Here is a 23,218-nt window from a genome sequence, read left to right as displayed (position 1 = left end):
TCCAGAACTTTCCGGAAAGCGCCGCGCGCTCTGCGGGTCAAGGGTCACACCCCGTCATTTCCGGGAGGGGGACAGTGGGGTGGGCTTGTCCTTTCACCTCGGCCTGCTGGCCTAGAAAAGCCTAGAAAAAGCTCTTCTTCAATCCCGCCCTCTGGGCCTCGCGTCAGCAGGCCGCGCGGCGCCTTCCGGGCGAATCCCGGCGCGCGCTGCGGCGGCCGCCCCTCTCGGGGGGAGGGGCGGGGGCGGGTGCGGGCCGAGCGCGCGTGCGCGGTGCCTGGCCTTTTCACGTGTCCCGAGGGTCAGGCTGCGGGTCTCTCCTTGGAGCGGCGCGAGAGCGGAGCGAAAGCTGCGGCGCTGGGGCCATGGTGAGTCCCGCGTGGCCCGCAGGGCGCCCTGCGGGGCCTGACTGCAGGGCTAGTGGAGCGTTCCGTGAGTAGCGGCCGCCTGTCCTCCGCAGAGGCGAGGCCGCGCCGGCCCTCCCCTCCGCCGAGGGCTCCTTGCACACGCGTGTGCCGCAGTAGCGTGGGGCAGGGGGGCGGGAGCCCGGGCACACAAGCGCGGCGGCCCACCTGCCTCTGCACGCAGGGCCCTTGTGGGTGTGCAGGATCTAGGAGAAAGAGTACGGCTCCAGGCGGAGGGAGTGGCCCTGACTTTTCCAGAAAAACTTAAGGAAAATGACCTTGGAGTTAATTAAGGTTAACCAGGTCGCGTGGGCGAGAGGGGCGACAACGACCCCCCAGCGAACACAGAGGGTGGGGAATATTAAACTTGGTGCAAAGGGCGGAACGTTCAGATGCGTTCCCTTAGTGTGGGTGTTCTGGAAAACCGAAGTTGATTGAGATGAAACGCTTGCGGAGGCCCTGCGTGTTTTCAATAAAACGTTTTTCTCTCTGCAGGCAGGACAGGCATTTAGGAAGTTTCTTCCGCTCTTTGACCGGGTCTTGGTGGAGAGGAGCGCCGCGGAAACAGTAACCAAAGGAGGCATTATGCTCCCTGAAAAATCTCAAGGAAAAGTATTGCAAGCAACGGTAGTAGCTGTTGGATCAGGCTCTAAAGGAAAGGTAACTTGGGGACTGCAGATGCAGCTATAAAAGTATTTTAAATAACTTGCGTCATTTTAAGGAAAATGACTGCAAAAATAAGCTGATTTTACGATGGAGATTTCCATAGTAGTAACATTGTCTCCAGGAGCTTTCTAGTAGCCTAGTATCACTGGTTTTTTTCAGATTGTAAATTTTTGAGAAGACAAGATTATGCTGTAAGGTATACTGCTGGACCTTTTAAGACTTGAAACGTGGACTGTTAAGGGACTTTCAGTGTTAGAGGTTAAACTAAGGCCGCGTTGCCCTGGTCTTGTAACTTTTGGGGCCTTAGCTGGTATACTTGTGAAAGGAGCAGGTTGGTCTGTGCTTCAGGGTGTTCACCGATTAACTGGTTAAATCTTAGGTCTCTGAAAGTGTCAGGCCAAGTACACAGTGAATGCCCTTAGGGTCAAATATGTTAACTGCCTGTTCATTTGTCTCTTAAAGTTGATGTGAGTAGCTGCCCTGTAGTAGTCCGTCTCCCTAAATCTGTACTTTGGAGGAAAGGAAATTGAAACACAAGAGAATATATGTTCTAAATATAGAAAATTGAAATTAAGTTTTTATGTATGAACATCAAAATATGGGTTTAGGCTGATTCATTGGGGCTAGCATAAGATGATTTCAAAAATTGAAAAAACACCGTTTCCTTTCATGTGATCTATATATTATGTTAATATGTGACAGTTACACGGTTAACGTTTCCAGTATGACTGACCTTTTACATAGAAGTCAGGTTTTAATTTAACCCGCTGTATTCATTATTTCAAAGTGTAACTTTATGGTGATGTTTTTGCAGTGAAGAACTACAATTCTAGTACTAATTTGTTTATATCACTTGACAAGGTTCATTTTTAACGTTGGCTTTGAACATATATCATTAACAGTGTTTTGAGAAATAACTGTTGTGAATTAGATGTCTTTGTTAAACGTCTATTTTTTTCCTCAAGGGTGGAGAGATTCAACCAGTTAGTGTGAAAGTTGGAGATAAAGTTCTTCTTCCAGAATATGGAGGCACTAAAGTAGTTCTAGACGACAAGGTGTGTAAATGTAATCATTCTAAAAGGAAGTTGAATGTTTATTATTAGCTATTTTAATTAATGTTTCTCTACTTGCAGGATTATTTTCTATTTAGAGATGGTGACATCCTTGGAAAATATGTAGATTGAAATCTCTGAAACAGCATCACATGAAGCTTCCCATTCCATTGAAGTTCTGAAATCTTTTCATCATGTAAATAATTTCCATGTCTCTTTTATAATAAACTAATGCTATCTAAAACAATGTCGCCCATTGTCTCTAAACTTTAGTTTCACTGTTCTGGTGTAAACATTTACAAATAAAATCTATAAATGAATGGTTGTTCTTTTAGTAATTTAAGGTGGTTTTTTAGAGTTTTCTAATTTTTACTTACTCCTTGATTCAGGTAATCAGAATTCTGGGAAACAAGAACTATAGGTATGTTTTCCCTACAATGAGTTTTAACTTTAGTATATAAGTAGTTGGTACTGATAAAAAACCATGGATTCACACATTTTGAGAAAGTTAAGTGTCTACATTTTGACTTAAGATGTAATAAGTACTTAATGAACATTTCCAGTTTCACATTGGTTAAACCATCACCTGTGACACTGTGTACCAGTTGGTGATCCTGCTGTTCCAGTTCTGGTGCAGCTTCCTGCTGATGCACTTGGGAAAAGCAGTGGAAGATTGTGCAAGTACTTGCCCCTGGCTCAGCCTCAATCTTGTGGCCATTTGGGGAGTGAGCCAGTGTATAGAAGATCTCTGTTTCCCTCTTTCCTTTTTTTTTTTGGACAGGCAGAGTGGACAGTGAGAGAAATGTCTTCCTTTTGCTGTTGGTTCACCCTCCAATAGCCGCTGCGGCCGGTGCACCGCGCTGATCAGGAGGGAGGTGCTTCTGGTCTCCCATGGGGTGCAGGGCCCAAGCACTTGGGCCATCCTCCACTGCACTCCCTGGCCACAGCAGAGAGCTGGCCTGGAAGAAGGGCAACTGGGACTAGAACCCGTGTGCCTTGCATCGCAAGGCTGAGGATTAGCCTATTGAGCTGTGGCGCTGGCCTTAACTTTCTTTTAAGATTTATTTATTTTTGACAGGCAGAGTTAGAGAGAAAGGTCTTCCTTCCGTTGGTTCACCCCCCCAAAATGGCTGCTACAGCGGATCCGAAGCCAGGAGCCAGGAACTTCCTCCTGGTCTCCCATGCGGGTGCAGAGCCCAAGTACTTGGGCCATCCTCCACTGCCTTCCCGGACCACAGCAGAGAGCTGGACTGGAACCCAGAGTGCCGGCGGGGCAGGTGGGGGATTAGCCTAGTGAGCCACGGTGCTGGCCAAGATTTATGTATTTGAAAGTCAGTTACGCAGAGAGGAATCCTCCATCTGCTGATTCATTCCCCAGTTGGTTGCAACAACCAGAAGCTTCTTCCAGGTCTCCCACGCAGGTGCAGGGGTCATCTTCCACTACTTTCCCAGGCCATAGCAGAGCACTGGATTGGAAGTAAAGCAGCCAGGACTCGAACTGGCGCCCACATGGGCTGCCAACATTGGAGGCGGTGGCTTGACCTGCATTATCACAGCACTGGCTCCTTAACTTTCAAAAAAAAATTTTAAGTTGATTGTATAATTACTTTAAAGGAGAATCTAAAATGTAATCATTAACATTGCCTAAGTTCTCTTTTCCTCCAAGATAAAGTGATAGCAATAATAGCTCAGGAACAATTTTATTTTTTTAAAGATTTATTTCATTTGAAAGACTTAAAGAGAGGTAGAGGCAGAGAGAGTGGTCTTCTGTTCACTCCCCAAATGGCTGCAAAGGCCAGAGCTGGGCCTATCTGAAGCCATGAGCTGCTTCTGGGTCTCATGCAGGTACAGGAGCCCAAGGACTTGGACGTCTTCTACTGACTTTCCAGGCCATAGCAGAGAACTGGATTGGAAGTGGAGCAGCCAGGACTTCAGGCAGTGACTTTACCCACTAGACAACGGCGCCGGCCCCAGGAATCTTTTTTTTTTTTTTTTTAAGATTTATTTGAAGGTCAGAGTTACAGAGAGAGGTCTTCATCCACTGGGTCACTCCCCAAATGGCCACAGCAGCCAGGGCTGTGCCAGGCCAAAGCTAGTAACGAGGAGTTTTCAGGGGCCCGAGGGTTTGGGCCATCTTCCACTGCTTTCCCAGGTGCATTAGATAGCTGGATGGGTAGTGGAGCAACCAAGACTTAAACTGGCACCCGTATGGGATGCTTTAACCTGTCATGCTACAGTGCCAGCCCCTTCAGTAACATTCTTTAAGTGCTGTTGTCTGTCTAGCAGCTAGGGAGAAGAGTTCATCCCAGAACTGGGCTTTTGGTCTCCAGCTAACAATGTCACGCAGGATATCCACATTCCATATTAGAGTGCCTGGGTTAGAGTCTCGTTCCAGCTTCCTGTTAATCTGCACACTGGGATGCAACTGACGGCCCAAGTGGCTGGGCTCCTACCACTGATGAGTGACCTCGATTGACTTCTTGGCTGTTGGATGATTCAAATCTTGACTGTTCCACACTAGAGTTAATTACCAAGTTCTAAACTCAGCTACCAGCTGTTTCTACCTTCATGATTACTAAGTACTGAGTAGTGATGCTATCTTAGAGTTCCTTAAAAACTAGTTTGATATGTCTTTCAAAGGTTGTATGCATGCTTTTGAGTGGAATTGAAGTCTGAAGGCAGTTGTAACTGGCATGGAATGATGGTGTCAAGTTTTGGTTGTGTTCCATACCAGCAAAGTAGTTCCAGCATGTATTTATGTATGTGTATGTGTTAGTGTTTTAGTTACACACAGGCTTGGTTTTTGTCAAATTTTGGCCCTGTCATTAGGAGAGTATCCAAGTGTACTGTCAGTTTTATACCCTGCCTCAGACATTGTGTTCATAACCTTTTAAGCACAGGATGCCTTGTTTTACAGAGGCAACTCAGATGAGATGAGGACACTTGTTCAAGGCCATGGCTTTCCCAGTATTCTCTTTTGCTATTTCCTAAAGACCCCAGCAAATGAGTTTTGAGATCCCAAGTGATAGTTCCCAAGCTTGATTGATCTTTTGGAGTCATGGTATACTTAAACGTTCAAGAGCCCCGCTCCCCATTCCAAACCTAAATCAGAGGGAAGGGAATGTTTATACCACAGAAGCAGTCCTACTGGGATGCTTATCTAGCAGAATTGCTAAAGAAATTTCAGATGGTGAGATTATATTAATAAAATAGGGAAGAGATTTTTGCCATGCAAAATTTGTGGCATTGGGAATGTGGGACCACATAATTCAGACTAGTATGTGCCATTTACCTTAGTTTTCACAGGAAAATAGTTAAATAGAAAGGTAAAAATTCTTAACTAGTTTTTGTGTGTGTGTATGTGTGTGTGTTAATACTTATCATTTTTGAGCACTTCCTAGGTACTTCATACGTATTTTGTGTGTGTGGTGGAAGTTTCGTTTTTATTTTCTTCATTTCCCATTCACTGGTTCACTACCCAAATGTCTGCACAAGCTTGACATGGGTGGCAGGAATCCAATTACTTGAACCATCACTGCTGCCCGCCAAGAAAGTACTTAACACCCCAAATGCCTGCAAACAACCAGGGCTAGGCCAGGTTAAAGCTAAGAACCAGGAACTCAATTCAGGTGTCTCACAAGGGTGTCAGGGACGAACTGCCTAAACCACCACCTGCTACCTCCCAACATTAGCAGGAAGCTGGAGTCAGAAGAGGGAAATTGAATTCCAGTTGCTCAGATGTGGGCTGAGGCCTACCCCCTTGAAAATGCTGCGTACTTGCTTGTAGATTCAGCAACTTTGTGAAGCAGATGCTCCTGCCTCGCAGGTAAAGAAAGATTCTGTGGAATAACTCGCTCAAGGTAACACAAATTGTGATAAGAGTTGGACTGATAAAAATATGTTTGACTTTGCAATCTGCTTTCCATTATTCTACACACAAAAAAAATTGGGGAATTGACTAACTTACATTAAAATTAACCAGGGAATGATTCTGTTATACCATTATTAGTATTACTATTATTATAATTATATATTTTTCTATTTCAGAAAAGTATATGGAAAGTTATTTTAAAAATTGGGGTCATCCTAAATTTGTATTTATGAAATGCATGAAGTTTATATATATATATATATATATTTTTTTTTACAGAGTGGACAGTGAGAGAGAGAGAAAGGTCTTCCTTTTGCTGTTGGTTCACCCTCCAATGGCTGCCGCGGCTGGCGAGCTGCAGCTGGCACACCGCGCTGATCCAAAGGCAGGAGCCAGGTGCTTCTCCTGGTTTCCCATGGGGTGCAGGGCCCAAGGACTTGGGCCATCCTCCACTGCACTCCCCGGCCACAGCAGAGAGCTGGCCTGGAAGAGGGGCAACCGGGACAGAATCTGGCGCCTCGACCGGGACTAGAACCCGGTGTGCCAGCGCTGCTAGGTGGAGGATTAGCCTATTGAGCCGCGGTGCCAGCCTTAAGTTTGTATATCTTAAATAAAAGGTTTTAAGATAAAAATTGGGATCAGGGCTGGCATCGTGGCATAGCAGGTAAAGTTGCTGCCTGCGATGCTGGCATCTTACATGGGCACCAGTTCATGTCTCGGCTGATCCTTTTTTTTTTTTTTTTTTTAAGATTTATTTATTTGAAAGAGTTACACAGAGAGGTACAGATAGAGAGGTCTTCCATCCACTGGTTCACTCCCCAGATGTCCACAATGGCCGGAGCTGAACCGATCCAAAGCCAGGAGCCAGGAGCTTCTTCCAGGTCTTCCACGTGGGTGCAGGGGCTCAAGGACTTGGACCATCTTTCCACTGCTTTCCCAGGCACAACAGCAGGGAGCTGGATCAGAAGAGGACCATCTGGGACTCGAACCAGCACTCATGGGATGCTGGCACTGCAGGGCAGGGCTTTACCCTGCTGTGCCACAGCCCCAGCCCCACTGATCCACTTCTGATCCAGCTCCCTTCGGATGACCCAAGTCCTTGGGCCTCTTCCATCCACGTGGGAGACCTAGACAAAGGTCCTGACTGCTGGCTTTAGATTGGCTCAGCCCCAGCTGTTGTGGCTACCACACCATAATGCTGGTCCTTCATTTTTCTTGTTTAAATAATATATTTTTTTAAAGATTTTATTTATTTGACAAAGTTATGACAGAGGGAGAGACAGAGAAAAGTCTTCTAACCACTGGTTCACTCCCCAAATGGCAACAATGGCTGGAATTGGGCTGATCAAAACCCAGGAGCCAGGATCTTCTTCCAGGTCTCCCATGCATGTGTAGGGGCCCCAGTACTTGGGTCATCTACTGCTTTTCCAGGCTGTAGCAGAGAGCTGGATCAGAAGAGGAGCAGCTGGGACTAGAACTGGTGTCCATATGGGATGCCAGCACTACAGACAGAGGTTTAGCCCACTACACCACAGTGCTGGCCACAATAATGTTCTGTATATCCCATTTTGAAGCTTACTTTCTGTTATTAACCATTTGTATCAGATTAATTTTATATAAATGGTATAATATTCCATTATATAGATAATTTAAGTATTCCTCTATGATACATATTATTCTCTTTTCCTGTTAGAAATATTTCTATGATCAATAGATTTATGAATAAATAATTTTGCACATGTGAGCAAATATATCTCTAAGTCCTTAGACATGTAATTGCTTGGACAAAGAGTAAATGAATTTTAATCATACATGTACATATATAAACACATATATCTCTAAGTTGGCCTTTATGCAAGTTCATTTTTTTTTAATTTTTATTTTTAAATAAAATGGGAGATAATAGATCTCCCATCACTCCTCAGATGCCTGTAACAGCCAGGGTTGGTACATGCCAAAACCAGGAGGTAGAACCCAGTCTGGGTCTCCCTTATGGGTGGCAGGGACCCAGTGCTTGCACCATCTCCTGCTGCATCCCAAGGGTGGACATTAGCAGGAAGCTGCAATTGGAAGTGAAGCTAGGACTTGAACCCCAGGCACTGATTTGAGATGTGGGTGTACCAAGCAACATCTTAACCACTATCAAATGCCCATCCCAAGTTCTGTCAGTTAACTGTGCTACTAGCAATGTGTGAGGCTATTTCTTTCTTCTCTTAATAGTACAGGATATTATAGTTTTTTTTTCCAATCTGATAACTATTTATGATTATGAATGAACATGAACATTGCATGTGTTATTTCTTTTTAGTTTACTGCTGACTATTCCTATTAATATCTTCTATCAATTTTTTCTACTAAGGGTATGATCTTCAAAGGTTTTTTATGAGGTCTTTATTAGGAAAATTAGTTCTTTGTGGTAAGTTTTTTTTTTTTTTTTTTCAGTTTGCCATTTTGGCTTTGATTTTGTTTATGCGTTGAGTTAATGAATATTTTCCTTTATGGCTTCTGAGTATTATATCAAACTATGAAAAATCTTCACCAATAAAAACTTTTCCCACACTGTGGCATAGCAGGGTAATCAGACAGTTGCAGTACTAGCATCCCCATGGGCATGAGTTCGAGCCCTGGCTGTTCCACTTCTGATCCAGCTCTCTGCTAATGGGCCTGGGAAAGCAGCAGAGAATGGCCCAAGTGCTTGGGTCCCAGCATCCACATGGGAGACCTGGAGGAAGCTCCTGGCTTTGGACTGGCCCAGCCCTGGCCATTGCAGCCATTTGGGGAGTGAACCAGAGGATGGAAGCCCTCTCTCTTTCTTTTTCTCTCTCTGTAACTCTACCTTTCAAATAACTAAAATGAATCCTTAAAAATGTTTTCCATGGCTTTTTTAATATTTTTATAGTTTGAGGAGCTGCATTGTGGTATAGCAGGTTAAGGGGTTGCTTACAGTACTGGCATCCCATATCAGAATGCCATTTAGAGTCCTGGCTGTTCTTCTGGTCCAGCTCCCTGTTAATGTGGCTAGGAAGGCAGCAGAAAACGACTCAAGGACTTGGTTCTTGCTACCCATGTGGGATATCAGAATGGAGTTCTAGGCTCCTTGCTTGGGTCTGGCCCATACTTGACTGTTGTGATTTGGGGAATGAACCAGTGGGTAGAAGATATTCTCTCTCACTCTTACTGTGTGTGTGTGTGTGTGTGTGTGTGTCTCATGCTGCCATTCAAATAAGTAAAACTTTTTTAAGAAAGAAATTGGCAGCAGTTTATTTGGATGATTGTAGTTTAGGGGTCTCTTAGGAGGCTGCCATCATCTGAAAGTTTTTCTTGGGCTGTAGGATACACTCCCAGGGTGATTCACTCATATACTGGTAAGTTGATGCTTTTGGCAGAATGCCTCAAATTTCTTACTACATGGGCTCCTCATAGGGCTGCATAAATGCTCATACATGGCAACGCCAGTGCAAGTGATCTAACAGAGCAAGGCAGAAGCTATTCTGTCTTTTATGACCTAACATCCAAAGCCACACCACAGGCCAGTGCCGTGGCTTACTTGGTTAATCCTCCGCCTGCGGTGACGGCATCCCATATGGACACTGGCTTCTAGTCCCAGTTGTCCCTCTTCCAGTCCAGCTCTCTGCTGTGGCCTGGGAAGGTAGTGGAGGATGGCCCAAGTGCTTGGTCCCTGCACCCACATGGGAGACCAGGAGGAAGCACCTGGCTCCTGGTTTTGGATCGGCGCAGCGCTGGCCGTAGTGGCCATTTGGGGGGTGAACAAAAGGAAGGAAGACCTTTGTCTCTGTCTCTCTCTCTCTCACTGTCTATAACTGTCAAATCCATAAAAATAAATAAATAAGCCACACCACATAATTTCCACAATATCCTATTAGTTATACAGGTAAGCCATCTTCACAGAGAGAACCACACAAGGGTGTAGATACCATACAATGATAATTATTGTGGGCTATCTTGAAGGCTGGCTACTACAACCAGAAATTTGACAAAAATTTTCTAGAATGTTGCTAAATCTCTTAAGAGAAATATTAAATACCGTGGGAGGTCATCATCTCTCTCTCTCTCTCTCTTTTTTTTTTTTTTTTTTTTGGACAGGCAGAATAGAGAGTGAGAGAGAGAGAAAGGTCTTCCTTTTCCGTTGGTTCACCCCTCAATGGCTGCTGTGGCCGGCACACCACACTGATCCAAAGGCAGGAGCCAGGTGCCTCTCCTGGTCTCCCATTCGGGTGCAGGGCCCAAGCACTTGGGCCATCCTCCACTGCACTCCCCAGCCACAGCAGAGAGCTGGACAGGAAGAGAAGCAACCGGGATAGAATCCGGCACCCCAACCGGGACTAGAACCCGGGGAATTGGCGCCGCAGGCGCTGGCGGGAGTTCATCATCTCATTTGTAGTCAAAGTTGCCTAAAGTTTGAACTCTACAAGTTAAAAGAAAAAAGTCCATAACAACTTTTGACAAAGAGAATAATGTTAAAATATGTTGAAGACAGGGGCCGGCGCTGTGGCACAGTGGGTTAACGCCCTGGCCTGAAGCACCAGCATCCCATATGGGCGCCAGTTCTAGTCCTGGCTGCTCCTCTTCCAATCCAGCTCTCTGCTATGGCTTGGGATGGCAATGGAAGATGGCCTAAGTCCTTGGGTTCCTGTATCCACGTGGTAGACCTGGAAGAAGCTCCTGACTCCTGACTTTGGATTGGCGCAGCTCTAGGGGAGCTCTGGGGAGTGAACCATCGGATGGAAGACCACTCTCTCTCTCTCTCTGCCTCTCCTCTCTCTGTGTAACTCTGACTTTCAAATAAATAAATAAATAAATAAATATTTTAAAAATATGTTGAAGACAGATAAAACAATATATAGGGGACTGGCATTGTGGTGCAGTGAGTTAAGCCACCACCTGCATCTTTGGCATCCCATATGAACACCAGTTTGAGTCCTGGGTGCTCCACTTCCCATCTGTTTTTCTGCTAATGTGCCTGGGAAAGCAGCAGATGTCCCAAATGCTTAGGTCCCTGCCACCCCTGTGGAAGACCTAGATGAATGTCCAGGCTCCTGGCTTTAGCCTGGCCTAGTCTTAGCTGTTTGGCATTTGGGGCGTGAACCAATGTTTCTCTGAATTTCCCTCTCTCTAACTCTGGCTTTCAAATAAATAAGTTTAAAATATGTATGTATGCTCTTTTATATATATATATGTATATTCATATATATATATATCAATTTTTTTTAAAGATTTTATTTATTTATTTGAGAGGCAGAGTTAGAGACAGAGAGAGTGACAGAGAGAAAGGTCTTCCATCCACTGGTTCACTCCCCAAGTGGCCACAACAGTTGGAGCTGGGCCAATATAAAGCCAGGAGCCAGGAGCTTTTTCCAGGTCTTCCACGCAAATGCAGGTGCCCAACCACTTGGGCCATCTTCTATTGCTTTCCCAGGCCTTAGCAGAGAGCTGCAAGGGAAGAGGAGCAACCAGGACATGAACCAGTGCTCACGTGGTAAGCTGGCGCCATAGGTGGAGGCTTAGCCCACTATGCCACAGTGCCGGCTCCCCCAGTCAACTTGCTTGCCCTACACTGAAATTTCCTGCATCTCTGCATATACGTGCTACCCACATATTAAGGCCTACCTCAACTTCTTGTGCATTGCTCAGTGTGTCAGCTTTGCTTTTAGCTTGGCTTCCTTCAAGCCAAGACTTGTCAATGTCCAGGAAAGAGAGCCATCTCTCTTGCTATCTCTGCCTTAGAAGAATATCAAATCTCTTCCTCAGAACTCTCCATCACAACTCGTTTCACATTTCTTTAGGCTAAAACGGAGCCATATATCTACCTCCTAACCGATCATTATCTTAAACCATAGTGATTTACTCTGCAGCTAGAGATGGGTCTACCTTTCCTTGGCGTACACTGCATGATCAGAGTCTGTTTGCAAAAGGAATGTGAAAGGGAAGGGAGAATGACAAGGTGAGTAAAAGGGGCTGCTTCAACACTGAAGACATCTTGCCTTGTAGTAGGGTCGCCTTTTCCTATTCATTTTTAAGCTCTTTGAGAAATGCTTATATATTTTACATGTCATGTTTCTTAGCACTTAGTCCAGTGCCTTGCACATAATAGGCATTCACTCTAATACATTCATGTGCAGTTTGGTCAACAACAGAGTGCATATAAAACTGTGGCCTCATAAAATATTACTCAGTGACATTGTAGCTATCTTAGTCTAACTACATCCTGTCATGGTCATTCAATGACAAAATTGCCTAATAATATATTTCTCAGAATATACCTCACTATTAACACACAGTTGTACTTGGATTTTTTTTTTAAAGATTTATTTAACCATTTGAAAGAGAGAGAGAGAGGTAGATCCAGAGAGAGAGCGAGAGAGAGAGAGAGAGAGAGAAAGAATGTCTTCCATCCAATGGCCAGAGCCGAACTGATCCAAAGCCAGGAGCCAGGAGCCTCTTTCAGGTCTCCCACGTTGCTGCAGGGACCCAAGGACTTGGGCCATCTTCCACTGCTTTCCCAGGCCATAGCAGAGAGCGGGATTGGAAGTGAAGCAGCCGGGTCTCAAACTGGTGCCCACATGGGATACCAGCACTGTAGGCTTGGGCTTTAATCCACTGCGCCACAGCACCGGCCCCTGTACTTGGATTTTAAATTCCCCAAGGTGGGTTTCATATTTGATATTTTTGAAATTACTTTTAATACTTTGTATTTATGAAATGTTTTCTTCTAAAACTTCAAGATATTTAATTTTATGCTTGCTTTCATTCTCCATGGAATGAAAAAATTACTGTGTACAATCTTCATTTCAAATGATGTGATAACTTTTTTAAAGTCCTGCAGTCAATAGGCAAGAGAATCTAGATTTTCTGAATCTCAGTCCAGAGCTATGTCCATTAGTTCATAGTGTCTTTTTTTTTTTTAAGATTTATTTACTTATTTGAAAAAACTATAGAGAGTGAGAGAGAGAGAGAAAGATCTATCTACAGATTAACTCCATGGATGGCTGCAACTGCCAGGGTTGAGCCAGAGCTGAGCCAAGCTGAAGACAGGCGCCAAAGAGCTTCTAGTGTGTCTCTCATATGCAAGGCCCCAAGCACTTGGGTCATCTGCTGCTGCTTTTTCCAGTCCATTCCAGGGAGCTGGGTCTGAAGTGGAATAACCTACATAGGATGCTGGCCGGCATCACAGGCAGCAGCTTTACCTGCTATGCCACAATGTTGGCTCCAGTTCATACTATTTTTAAACAGGATAGTCTTCCTTTATCAGAAGCATTTTGTATTCACTTCTGAGAGTTGTCACATAACCCATCATTACATGTAATTATTACTGATTATGTCTTTTTTTTCTCTTTGCTTCTTCCACTTCTCCCCAAATTAGCTCTGGTTATAAAACTGTTCTTTGGGGCTGGCGCTGTGGCGAAGTGGGTTAAAGCCGGCATCCCATTTGAGTGCCAGTTCGAGTTCTGGCTGCTCCTCTCCCAATCCAGCTCTCTGCTATAGCCTGGGAAAGCAGTAGAAGATGGCCCAAGTGCTTGGACGCCTGCAACTGTGTGGGAGACCCAGAAGCTCTGACTTTGGATCAGCTCAGCTTGGACAGTCGTGGTCATTTGGGGAGTGAACCAATGGAATGGGAGACCTTTCTCTGACTCTCTCTCTCTCTCTCTGTAACTCTTTCAAATAAATAAATCTTAAAAAAAAAAAGTTATTCTTTTTTGGAGGTCATAATCGTCAGGCTGACGGAGGAATGAAAATGTGAAGGCTATGAGCTGGAAACACTGCAGCCCTGAAGAACAAGGTTCTTCCTGTAAACAAGGCCAGGGTTGACATCACAGCACAATTTATTGGGCTTTTCAAAGAGAATGAATGTGTATTTTATTGCTGAATTCAACATCAACTCATCTGCTTTGCTGCTTCTTTTTCCAGACTGAAACAATATAGAAAAATCTGGAATTAAGACAACATTAGGGCCGGCGCCGTGGCTCACTAGGCTAATCCTCCACCTAGCGGCGCCGGCACACCGGGTTCTAGTCCCAGTCGGGGCGCCGGATTCTGTCCTGGTTGCCCCTCTTCCAGGCCAGCTCTCTGCTGTGGCCAGGGAGTGCAGTGGAGGACGGCCCGAGTTCTTGGGCCCTGCACCCCATGGGAGACCAGGAGAAGCACCTGGCTCCTGCTATTGGATCAGCGCGGTGCGCCGGCCGCAGCGTGCCAGCCGTGGTGGCCATTGGAGGGTGAACCAACGGCAAAGGAAGACCTTTCTCTCTGTCTCTCTCTCTCACTGTCCTCTCTGCCTGTCAAAAAAAAAAAAAAAAAAAAAAAAAGACAACATTAGCCGGCACTGCAGCTCACTTGGTTACTTGGTTAATCCTCCGCCTGTGGTGCCAGCACCCAGGGTTCTAGTCCCGGTTGCTCCTCTTCCAGTCCAGCTCTCTGCTGTGGCCCGGGAAGGCAGTGGAGGATGGCCCAAGTGCTTGGGCCCTGCACCTGCATGGGAGACCAGGAGGAAGCACCTGGCTCCTGGCTTTGGATTGGCGCAGCACGCCGGCCGCAGCAGCCATTTGTGGGGTGAACCAACGGAAAGAAGACCTTTCTGTCTCTCTCACTAACTCTGCCTGTCAAAAATAAAAAAATAAAAAATAAAAAAAGAGAACATTAAGGGGCCAATATGGCGGTGAAGTGTGTTACACCAACACCTGCAGCACTGGCATCCCATATGGGCACCAACCGGAGTCCCAGCTGCTCCACTTCTGATTCAGCTCACTGCTAATACTCCTGGGAAAGCAGCAGAGGATGTCCCAAGTAGGAGACCTGGAAGTTTTAGGCTCCTGGCTTCGTCTGGGCACAGCACTGGTGGTTGTAGCCATTTGACCAGTGAATTACTGGATGGTAAATCTCTCTCTCTCTCACTGTAACTTTTTCAAATAAATAAATAAATCTTTTTTTAAAACTAACATTAAAATGATCCCCTTCAATTATAGGTAACTTTTATGTATAACTCACGGTAACTGCCACACAATCTGGGAAATCTGAATTTACTTCTCAGATATGAGTTTGTCTGCAGATGAGGAGGCCTTCCTAGGACTCTGCTCTCTCACAAACCCACCCCATTTCTCTCGGGAAGTTAAGATTTGGCCCTTGTTCTGGGCACTCACTGTATTCAGTGTAAGAATTAGTGATTTGCACGTCTACGCCCCTTGGTGTATGGACTTAAGAACTTGTACCTCAGTGCCTACCACATACTAGTTCTTAATGTTGTTGAATGAATAAATCTTTTGGTATCTGGGAGCTATTGCTGGGAGGTCAGAATTAAATCTCTTAAAAAATTACCAATCTATACCAGATTCCAGAAAGAAGGAATCTGATGCCAACTAACTTCCTCTTGCCAAATCCTTCAGGTTCCAAGTCACTGACAGTTACTGAGCTTTGAATTTAGTGAACAAATCTCTCCTCTCCTCTTAGCGTTCTTCCTTGGTGGCTGTGACATGGCCTTTCAGCACACATCTTCATCTAGGGACACCTTTCTCTCAGAAATCATGCACTCAATAGACTTTGAACTGTCTTTCCATCTGATATTCCAAGGCCTCCCTCATTCTAAATCAAACACTTAAATTTTTTAAGCAGAAAAAAAAAAAAAGCTTGCTCAAAGGGCTGTGATTTAAGAGAACATTTAAAACGCTCGACCTGTGCACTGTAAAAATCCCGTTTTATTCATTACTTCCTAATGCTGCTGACTTGCAACAGCACCAGCTAATTCCTTGTCCTTCTAACGCACAATACCCAGTGTCCACTCTATCTCACAATTGGCATCTACGTCCTCTACCCACGCAAGCTTGTCATTGAAAAAGTCCTTGGCTTTGGTGTCTATGGATGGCGGAAGCGACATTCAACACGGAAACCCCCAGTCTGATTTCAGCTTGAGTCGGTTTCTTGTAGATTCCGTGGAATTTTCCCATTCTGCTTCCTACTTTGCTTTCCTAGACAGTTTTTGGGACAAAATTAAGCTTCTCTGGGTACTTACTGCCACATGGGTATACGGAAACAGTCGCCATTGTGCAAACTCTGTCCTTCCAGTGTAACAAACAAGAGCCCAGCGTGAGGTACCAACGCGTGACGTACGCCACGCACACTGCAGCACCAGTCCTGGGCGACCAGGACCCTCCGCGCCGACCGGCCGCAGCCAGAGGCCGCCCCAGCTTGGCGGCCCTCCACTGGGCCACAGGGCCCCGCCGGCTGTTTCTTCGCTCACCCCCGCCCTCCGCCTCGCCCGCCCTTTCCCGGTCTCCGCCCCGTCCTCCCGTGCTGCCCCGCGCGGGCCGCAGCTGTTCTGCCGGCGGCCGTCCCTCCCTGGCGCGCGGACCCAGAGCGCCACTCCGCCCCGCCCCCAAGGCAGGCAGCCGTCCCCCTACATCCGGGTACCGACTCCAGCCGCCCAGATTCTGGCACTATGGTCATGGCGGAGGGGACGGCAGTGTTGAGGCGGAACAGGCCGGGCACCAAGGCGCAGGTACCATCTCCACACCTTTCCTGCGGGTGAACTCTCGGTCCTGAGCCGTGCCACGCCTGCAAGCTGGCTGCCACTGAGGGGAGGCTGGATCGGGGCGGCCGAGAGGCGGGCAGCGGCACTGGTGCCCGGCCTGCTCTTCCGGAGCCGCAGCCCCTCAAGGCAGTGGCCGCCCGCGAGGCCTGCAGAGCTCTGACCTGAGTGAGGGGTGGGCGAGAGGGACGGTTGGGGGCTGCGGGGGGTGCCCGCCTAGGCCTGGGGCCCTCCGCCAGTCCGCAGCCGCTGCCTTTTGTCGACTAGCCCCCGAGTGCCAGCTGACTGGCGCCGGAGGGGCGCGGCCAGCCAGGTGGAGACCTGGGGGGTTCCCTGAGGATCCCGGCCTCGGGCGTGGGAGGGAGTGTGAACACTGCCGACCTTGTCTGGGCGTCACGTCCCACCTGGCCTGAGACGGCCCTGCGCGGCTCCTGCCATCCAGCCTGTCCAGCCAGATCCGAGTGGCGATAATTTAACCGCCTCCTCTTGTTTGCCTTTGACCACCTCTTCCTGCTGCTTCCCTGCAGCTGCTCGCTGGTCCAGCGAGTTTTCCTCACCAGGTTGTGACTTGTTGGATGGCATTCCTTGCGGATTTCCTTGTTAATATGTATGAAGCATAGTCAGGGAATGAGCTGATTGTAATTTTAATGACTCTTAGGCTGTATTTGGTGTAAGTTGTTTTAGAATTAGGTATTGATTCTTAGGAATTGCGAAAGATGCTTTCACATTAAAAAATAAAATTGGCATCCAGATTTGACCTGATTAATCTGCCAGCTGAAATGGTTTGCCATGTAGTTGATGCCCTAAAATCAGAAGGATGTGTTTAATATGTAGTTTTAAAGAAAAATGATGTTAAGTGAGGAAAGCACCCTTAGAGCTGAGAATAGATTTAATTTCGTGTACAGAATTATGGAAAGGAGACCATTCAAAGAGTTTATAGGTGTCGACATCTTTCCAGATCGGTGTTACAAATAAGGAAGTCAAAGCCCAGAGATTTGCTCAAGGTTACATTGTCTCCTGATTCTTGGTTCACTGGTGACCTTTCCTTTTCAACAACTTGCTACTACTGAATTCCAGAGAATTCATGTTGCAAGTCTGATTATAGAATCATATTATGCTGTCAGTTCCTTCAGGCAATCCTGTATTCACATTGTGGGAATTTGTATATTAGGCATGTTTTCTTACTTTTCCTGAACGTTTTGCTCTTTTCTACATACTTTTAGTTCTTATTCTATAGAGACATTGTTTCTCTTTTCTTAAATGATCAACTTTTATACTGTTATATTAAAAATACGGTTTTTAAGTTCATTCTCAGAATCATTTTGTTTACTAAGTTTTTCATTTTGAAAAACTAGAAAATAATATATTTTAAACCAATATTGTTATATTTCTGTTTTCAGTGTTGTTATGAGTAACTTACAGGTGAGAGAACTCCTTTGGTTTTTTCCACATTGTCATAGATTAAACTTGTTAAGTAAAATGTAACAGAAGCGGTTAGGACATTAAAAAAAAAAAAAGACTACTTAAGCAGCAGACTATCCTATCTCTTGTTTATTACATAAATTTCCTTCAGCGAATAGGTCTCTTAAAATCATATAGTTAGAGGTATGACACTGTAGGTGGACTATCTTCCTATTTTTTTTAAAAATTTGGGTAGACTAGAATATAGGCACATAATTGGTTTTCAGTAAATGTTAGCTGAATTAGATGAAAACGTTCATTAAGCTAAATTTTTTGTTGCCTCTCATTGGTGTCTAAAATACACCACAGTTACTATGGAAATATTTCATCCCCAATTAACTTCCTTACATATTCTCCGTGTATTACTATATTGATTTTAATATATATATATATATATATATATTGAAGATTTATGTATTTATTTGAAAGGTAGAGATAGGGAGAAGGAGAGAGAGAGATTGATTGATTGATTGATTGATTGTCTTCCCAGATAGCCACAATGGCTGGAGCTGGGCCAGGCCAAAGCAGGAGCCAGGAACTTTGTCTGGGTCTCCCACATGGGTGCAGAGGCCCAAGTACTTGAGCCATCTTTCACTGCTTTCCCAGGCATATTAGTAGGGAGCTGGGTCAAAAGTGGAGCAGCTGGGACTCAAACCGGCACCCATATGGGATGCCTACACTGCAGGTGAAAGCTTAACCTTCTACACCACAGTGCCAGACCAGGTTTTTAATATATTTAAAAAAAAAAAAAACTTTATTTATTTGTAAGGCAGAGCTAGAACTCTTCCATCCTCTGGTTCACTCCCCACATGGCCAAAGCCAGGTGCCTGGAACTCCATCCAGGTCTGCCATCTGGATACAGGGGTCCAAGCAGTTGGGCTGTCCTCTGCTGGATTTCCAGGTGCATTATCTGGGAGCTGGATTAGAAGTGGAGCAGCCGGGACTCAAACTGGTGCTCATATGGAATGCCAGAGTCACAGGCAGTGACTTAACCTGCTATGCCACATCACCGGCTCCCTGCTGTTGAATTTTTTTTTAAAAAAGATTTATTTATTTATTTGGAAGGCAGAGTTACAGAGAGGCAGAGAGAGAGAGAGAGAGATAGAGAGAGAGAGAGAGAGAAAGTCTTCCATCTGCTGGTTTACTACCCAAATGGCCGCAACAGCCAGAGCTGGGCTGATCCAAAACCAGGAGCCAGAAGCTTCTTCCAGGTCTCCCATGATGGTGCAGGGGCCCAGGCACTTGAGCCATTTTTTGCTGTTTTCCCAGGCCATAGCAGAGAGTTGGATCGGAAGTGGAGCAGCTGGGACTTGAACTGGCGCACATATGGGAAGCAGGAACTTCAGGTGGCGGCTTTACCTGCTATGCCACAACTCCAGCCCCGGTTTTTAGTATTTTTAAAACAAAGAATTCTATGGGCTTTCTTAATGTGTTAAAGGAAAGAAGTAGTAAAGTGTTTTCGGTATAAATTATATAAGAATAATAATTTCCCTTTGTAAAATTTATTTTTAAAGACTTATTTATTTGAAAGTCAGAGAGAGAGGGAGAGACTGAGAGAGGTCTTCCATCGGCTTGTTCACTTAAGCCAGGACCTAGAAGCTTAGTCCAAGTGTCCCACTTGGATTGTAGGGACCCAAATATTTTGAGCCATCACCTGCTGCCTGCAGGTTTTGCATTGTCATAAAGTTGGGAGCCAGAGACAGGTATCAAACTCATGCACTCTGATATGGGACTGTGTGTGTGAGTGTGTGTGTGTGTGTTTAAGGTTTATTTTATTTATTTGAAAGAGTGATAGAAGTTTTCTATCCCCTGGTTCACTCCCCAATGGCCACAGTGGCCGAGCTGAGCTGATCCAAAGCCAGGAGCCAGGAGCTTCTTCCGGGTTTCCCACGTGGATGCAGCGGCCCAAGGACTTGCCATCTTCTACAGCTTTCCCAGACACATTAGCAGGGAGCTGGATTGGAAGAGGAGCAGCTGGAGCTTGAACCGGCACCCATATGGGATGTCAGCACCACACGCTGGGGCTTTAACCCACTGTGCCACAGCACCAGCCCAGACCTATGTGTCTTAAATGGGCTGTTAATCACCAGGCCAGATGCCTGACCCTGGTTCACTGCTTTTTGATGGAGCTCATAAAACTATTTAGAAATTTAAAACTCTATTTTGAATTGGAATAATAATTTATATTGTCTGTCTAAAATAATACAGGACAGTTAAATAACTATGAACACTAGCAAGCTATTCTCTCTCTCTCTCTCTCTCTTTTTTTTTTTTTTGCCAGCTGCTCTCTTTAGATAAAAAACTTTTCTGGTATAGTGTTTGTCTTATTTTTAATTTTTTTTAAAGATTTGTTTATTTGAAATGCAAAGCAACTAAAGAGAGAGAAGGAGAGAGAGAGAGATCTCCCATCTGCCAATTTACTTCCCTAATGCCCTCAATAACCATGGCTGGGTTAGGCTAAAGCCAGGAGCCAGGAACTCCCTCCAGGTGTTCTACATTGGTGGCAGGGGCCCAAGTACTTTAGCCATTATCCACTGCCATCCCAGGCACATTAGCAGGAAGCTGGGTTGGAAGTGGAGCAGTTGAAACTCTGGTAGCAGCTTAACACTGTCCCTTGGTGTTCCTTTTGAAATACTAAATAAAATTCCTTTATTTCCCTGATATTCACATTTTTAAAAGGCTTTTCTTCTTCTCTGATGTGAATTTTGACTCTTTGTTAAGAATTGAATATAATAGTAATATTGTATCCTCTTTGTAATTCTCTATGTGCTTTAACCGTAATTTATTTTTATAGGATTTCTATAATTGGCCTGATGAATCCTTTGATGAAATGGACAGTACACTTGCTGTTCAGCAGGTAATAGTTTTTTTTTTTTTCCCCAGTTTTATTTATGTATTTAAAATACAGAAATACAGAGAGGGGAGAGAGAGAGAAAGATCTTACATCCACTGATTCACTCCCCAAATGGTTGCAACGGCCAGGGCTGGGCCAGGCTGAACCTAGGAGCCAGGAGCTTCTTCCAGGTCTCCTATCTGAGTGCAGGGTCCCAAGTACTTAGCCCAACTTCCACTGCTTTCCCAGGCACATTAGCAGGGACTGGAAGCCAGGACTCAAACCGGTGCCCATAGGGGATGCCAGTGCTGAGCTGAGCTTAACTTTCTATGCCACAGTACTGGCCCCAAAACAGTTTGTTTGTTTGTTTGTTTGTTTGTGACAGGCAGAGTGGACAATGAGAGAGAGAGAGACAGATCTTCCTTTTTGCCGTTGGTTTACCCTCCAATGGCTGCTGCGGCTGCCGCATCGCACTGATCTGAAGCCAGGAGCCAGGTGCTTCTCCTGGTCTCCCTTGCGGGTGCAGGACCCAAGGACTTGGGCCATCCTCCACTGCACTCCCGGGCCATAGCAGAGAGCTGGCCTGGAAGAAGGACAACCGGGACAGAATCTGGTGCCCCAACTGGGACTGGAACCCGGTGTGCCGGCGCCACAGGTGGAGGATTAGCCTATTGAGCCACTGTGCCGGCTCTTTTATAGCTCTAATAACCTAAATAGTTTACGTCTTTGGTATAGTTAAGTATTCCTATATCTTTTAGTACAAACTAGATTCCACTGAATTAATGGAATATCCATTTCAAACTTTAATCAATTCTCATTTTGTTGTAAGATGGCATTTTTTTGAAAGATTTATTTATTTATTTATTTGAAAGGCAGTTACAGAGAGGTAGAGGTAGAGGCAGAGGGAGAGAGAGGTCTTCTATCTACTGATTCATTCCCAGATGGCTGCAATGGCTGGAGCTGTGCTGATCTGAAGCCAGGAGCTAGGAGCTTCTTCTAGGTCTCCCACGTGGGTGCAGGAGCCCAAGGACTTGGGCTATCTTCCACTGCTTTCCCAGGCCATAGCAGAGAGATGGATTGGAAGTGGAGCAGCTGAGTCTCCAACCGGCGTCCATATGGGATGCCGGTGCTTCAGGCCAGGACGTTAACCCACTGTGCCACAGCACCAGCCCCAACAAAGAAGAATTTTGTTACAAATATATTTAAGTGTACATGAGAGTTGTCCAGAGAATGAGTTAATCACCACTAAATACATATTTTACCGTTTACTTAGAGTCAGTATTTTACAACTAATTGAAATGTAGAAACTTTACCATCATTTGAACTCTTTCCCTCTTCCTTTAAACTATGATTGTTTTATTACCTCTACATACGTTAAAAACCTCATCAGGTAATGTTATATCTTTTTGTTTTCAATTCACCGTATTTTAAAGAACTTAGGAGGAGAATCCTGCATTATATTTGCATACAGATGTCTTTAATTTCTATTGCTGCTAATGCTGCAAGTTTCCGTTGAGTATTTTTTTCTCTTGTCTGAAGAACTTCCTTTGACAGTTTTTTAGAGCAGTCTGGTGGCTAGGAATTATATTTAGTTAATTTATTTTAGTCTTCTTTTCATTTGAAAATATCTAAAATGTCTAGCTTATATTTATTCCTGAAGAGTATTTCTGTGGGCTACTGAATTCTGGATTATTCTTTGTTTCAGCACTTTCACAAATTTTTGAAAATTTTATTTTATTTGAAAGACAGAAGATGGAGATAGAGAGAGGAGGAGACAGCACTCCCATGGGCTGGTTTACTCCCCAAATGCCTGCAATGGCCTGGGTCAGGCCAGCCAAAACTGGAATCCGGGAACTCAATCCAGGTTTCCCATGTGGGCAGCAGGAATCCAATTACTTGAGCCGTTACTGCTGCTTCCCGGGATCTGCATTAGCAGGCAGCAGCTGGAATAAGGAATGAGAGTGAGGTATCAACCCAGGTACTCCAGTGGTGGGACATGGACATCTTTCTTCTTCTTTTATTTGAAAGGCAGAGAGACAGAGAAATCATCCATCTGCTGATTTACTCCCCAGATGCTCACACTGCAACAGCTAGGGCTAGACCAGGTTGAAGCCAACAGCCTGGACTTGGGCTATCACCTACTGCCTCCTAGAGTGTGCATTATCAAGAAGTGGGATTGGAAATGGAGGAGCCAGGCTCAAAATAGGCACTCTGATATGGGATGCAGGCATCCCAAGTGGTTAATTAACCACTCTGCCAAACCCCTGCCCTGGAACACAGGTGTTTTAAAATATATATATTATATATTTAAATATAAATATATATATATTTGAATATGCAGAGTTACAGAGAGAGAGAGAGAAAGAGAAATATTGTCCACCCACTGATTCACTCCCCAGA

The 23,218-nt window shown here is 45.1% G+C and overlaps 1 protein-coding gene across 4 annotated transcripts in view; it reads left to right on the top strand.

Annotated features, from left to right (window-relative positions):
* The first annotated feature begins 73 nt into the window (after nt 1-73).
* HSPE1 (heat shock protein family E (Hsp10) member 1) overlaps nt 74-23,218 on the top strand; it is a 48,393-nt gene continuing 25,248 nt past the window's right edge. Inside the window, exons 1-4 of one of the 4 annotated variants that reach the window (XM_002712369.5) lie at nt 121-365; nt 897-1,061; nt 2,033-2,122; nt 2,201-2,439. In XM_002712369.5, the coding sequence (XP_002712415.1) occupies nt 363-365; nt 897-1,061; nt 2,033-2,122; nt 2,201-2,251 (309 nt within the window). In that variant the 5' untranslated portion in view covers nt 121-362 and the 3' untranslated portion in view covers nt 2,252-2,439. Of the gene's footprint in view, nt 366-896; nt 1,062-2,032; nt 2,123-2,200; nt 2,440-10,066; nt 16,495-20,779; nt 20,843-23,218 lie in introns of those variants that run through there. The other 3 variants (XM_051849329.2, XM_002712370.5, XM_017343004.3) reach the window with 3 other exon arrangements.

The sequence above is a fragment of the Oryctolagus cuniculus genome, chromosome 3 (assembly GCF_964237555.1).
Source record: "Oryctolagus cuniculus chromosome 3, mOryCun1.1, whole genome shotgun sequence".
Lineage (NCBI taxonomy): Eukaryota > Metazoa > Chordata > Mammalia > Lagomorpha > Leporidae > Oryctolagus > Oryctolagus cuniculus.
Note: the sequence above shows the minus strand (reverse complement) of the source record. Positions and strands in the feature narration are given on the sequence as shown.